This window comes from Diabrotica virgifera, chromosome 10 (genome assembly GCF_917563875.1).
Source record: "Diabrotica virgifera virgifera chromosome 10, PGI_DIABVI_V3a".
Classification (NCBI taxonomy): domain Eukaryota; kingdom Metazoa; phylum Arthropoda; class Insecta; order Coleoptera; family Chrysomelidae; genus Diabrotica; species Diabrotica virgifera.
This window is the reverse complement of record NC_065452.1, coordinates 81,477,340-81,480,869: the sequence shown is the minus strand read 5'-3', so window position 1 is coordinate 81,480,869 and position 3,530 is coordinate 81,477,340. Positions and strand designations below refer to the sequence as shown.

At 35.3% G+C, this 3,530-nt stretch overlaps 1 protein-coding gene across 1 annotated transcript; it reads right to left on the bottom strand.

The window, feature by feature from the left end:
- Positions 1 to 842: 842 nt before the first annotated feature.
- LOC126893089 (uncharacterized) lies at positions 843 to 1,715 on the bottom strand. Its single transcript, XM_050663033.1, has one exon. It carries the CDS (start codon positions 1,500 to 1,502, stop codon positions 843 to 845), a length of 660 nt encoding a protein of 219 aa, XP_050518990.1. The 5' UTR covers positions 1,503 to 1,715.
- Positions 1,716 to 3,530: the final 1,815 nt, after the last annotated feature.

The window sequence follows — 3,530 nt, the reverse complement described above, 5'->3', positions numbered from 1 at the left end:
TTTTTTGTATATTAAATTCAAAACTAGACCTTATATTGTAGACTGATAAAAATTTACTTACACAAATTTTTTCTTGTTCTTTATAACATTAGGTAAGAATTTTATGTTATTTGTTGCAAATATGTAACTGTTTTTTTTTATTCGAAGATATGAATAGGGTGTTTATTTAAAAAGTGGTTAGCAGAAGAACACTCAATAGACTAACTATATTTAATCGTTTAAATTATACAACAAACATTTTATTTAATGGCAAAAAGGCAATGAAGGTGGTTAGACTGTAATAAAAAAATATTAGAAATGATCAGGATAAATAATTCCCAAATATGAATGACAAGATATTTTACCCCTGTAGACGACTGAGCATTTACAAAGAGTTATTGAGTAAAAAGAATTCGGGGACGCAAAGACGAAAAATAAAATAAATAAAAGAATGGACAAACTACTAGAAATATAAAATTTTATGTTAACTTGTATTTTTTTGTAAATATTAAATTCAAAACTCGGCCTTACATTGTAGACCGATAGACAGTTATTTACACACATTTTTTCTTGTTCTGTAAAATATTGATAAGAATTGAATACTTTATTTGTTGCAAAGATGTAACTAATGTTTTGACTTATTCGAAGATACGAGTAGGTTGTTTATTTTACTTATATTTTTTGCATATTAAATTAAAACCTCGGCCCTATACATCAAAATTTACACCAATTTTTCGTTGTTCTGTACAATATAGGTAAACATTTTATATTACTTATATGTTATTTGTTGCAAAGATGTAACTAAGGTTTTGGTTTATTCGGAGATATGAATAGGGTGTTTATTTAAAAAAGGGTTGTTTGTTTTAATTAATCGAGTACTTACTGCTACTAAGGCGATCCCTCCAGGACATGGGATTAAGTCCCTGTATTCCACCGGGCCAGTAAAGGCCTCCTGTGCCTCTTCCAAGGTCAACAGGAGGTTTGTTGACGGAATTGGCGGCATGATGGTGGAAGAAGGCAGCTGCGGCAATGTTGAATCCCCGCAGACCGGAATTGGAAGCACTTTGAGCGCTATTCGACGCCATACCCAGAGTGTTTTGGGTAAAGCCGAGATTGTGTGGAAAATGTAAGGGACCGGTTGTGATTTGAGTGGGTCTGGATAGTATATGGTCAATGCCGTGTGGATTCGCACCTTGAGAGCTATTGCTGTTGCTGGTGGCCCCTAAAGGGCTCCTCGACGTCAAGCCTGACCGTTCTACGTGCAAACTTGTACGTTCTAGCAAGACGTCGGCGTCACTCTTTTCTTGCCCATGAAGATGTTCGGAATTAAGGTGAGTTTGATGGTGTTTCATCTCCGTCATAGAATGGAGGGCTGCAAGGGGGGCCGCCAACATATTGCGATGCTCCAAATTAAGAAAACTGAGGTTTTGATGACTGGCGAATTCGAGCATTTTTGAAACTGGAGGTGGTGGAGTTACTGAAACTTCTGATCTATCGCTGGACGCGTCGCTGTGCTGCGTCATTGCTACTGGAGACGCCGTGGTTGCAACCTGAAGACGCGATCAAGCCGCGTCACCGAGGAAGGTCTCAGGGCTGGAAAATATGTCGTTAAGAAATCACGAATACACGTGGGCCTCACAGCACATCACATATAATCACAGATAACGATTGTTTTTATACCTATACTGTCAATATAAAATAGTCCTCCCCGTGTATCGGTCACTATTGGGTTGACAATGAACTAAACCGACTGAAGGAAAGTCTGTGCTCAGTGAGGTGAGCTTAGTGGGCGGTGGCCAGAAACAAGGTGATACCAAGTGGGGGATGTCTATAAACTGAACTACATGTTAAATATGTGCTACTGGTAAGCTCATTACAGGGGCCTCTATGGCAGTTAGTGATTCGGTGCGTGTCGTCCGGCTGCGTGGTTGCTATCTGCTCTATTTTTAAAAGAGATTAATGCTTTTTTCATTGGCGGGAAGGTGGTGCGCGCCGAGGGAAGGCTCGACGCTATTGGCCGCTCCGTCGTCTCTGGCTACGCCCGCCATTCCGTCGGAGACCGCCCTACCCCCGGCCGGATAGGAATTATCGCAATATACATAGAACTCAATCTGTAAGGAGGTATTTTACTAACATAAACATGTTGTCGGTAGAAGAAAGCTTTGACTAGTTAAGTGCTTACCTTGGGGCTCGGCTTTTCCTCCTATATTGTCGATTATCGAGAGACGCAGAATTATTCATATATTCGCATTGCCTCAAATCACAACAAAATTGCCATGTACAGGATGTTGCATCCTATTCACTTTTATATAATTTAATACACATACCCACAACCCAATATTTTAAATGAAACCTTTAGTGAAGTCATTTATAAGAAATGTTTAATTGCAGAATTAAAAATTACATTTTTCGCAATTTAAAATTTTTAAACGTACCCAATTATAATCGAGAATTTTAAGAAAAAAAATGAATATTTTAAAGACTTGTATAATTTAAAACCTAAAATAAAATTACCAAAAAAAGGTACCAAATTTTCGCGACCATATACAAAGTGTGGCATAAAATCATTACCATGACGCCTTGGAATAAACTTATTATACAAAGGATGGTCAAGAAGTATAAATATAAATAATTAGAAATAAAAGTACATATTATTATGTTTAAATCAGATTATTATGTGTACCTATAGGACGAAAATAGAAAAAAAAATTATAATAGAAAAGATTGGTCGTATACAAAAAAAAAAACAAATAAAGAAAGCAAAAATTGTGTACATTAAAAATTTTTTTAATGAAAATTCTTTGTAAAAGATATACAAATTTTATTAAAAACCCTTTCAGGGTAAATCACACAACGTTTTCGATTTTTTATAAAATCATCATCAGTGCTCAAAATAAAGTTTAGTTGCAAGCCGAGCCACCAAAGAAATAGGGTAAGAAAGGTAGGTATATTGGTGATACAAGTAATTTGGTGATAATTTTTAATCAGATTACCACACAGTTTCCTATGCAAGCACATTCATGATACAGCGCTAGTAAGTTGTTACGAGTGTAAACAGGACAAACATATATTACGATTTCGCAATGCGCGCACCCGCTTTTAGTAAACAGACTGTTTTGACCGATGCGTTGTGCGACAGTCGATAATGGAGCCATTTCTTATTGAATGTGAGAGCTGGTTACATATTTATTGGAATAATTGCTGTTTTCTTTATAAAAATTTATAAAACTTTATAAAACCATTCAATAAACTAATTTTCAATTAAAAAAGCTGCATTGAATTCGTGATTTAGCCAAGGTAAGTTAAATTCCTTAAATTGTGGTTGTTTCTCCCTATTTTCTAACCACTATCACCAATATACCTTACCATGTCACCAACTTACCAAACATAAGTTTGTATGCCAATTTGTCATTGTCATTATTATTTATTTTTTGTTAAATTAACTTTTCTGAACATTTACTTTAAATAATAAGTAACATAATAAAGCAAAACTTATTTCTTGCTTAGTTGGCAAATTCCTATATTATTAGTACCTATTTTTCATTTTTATC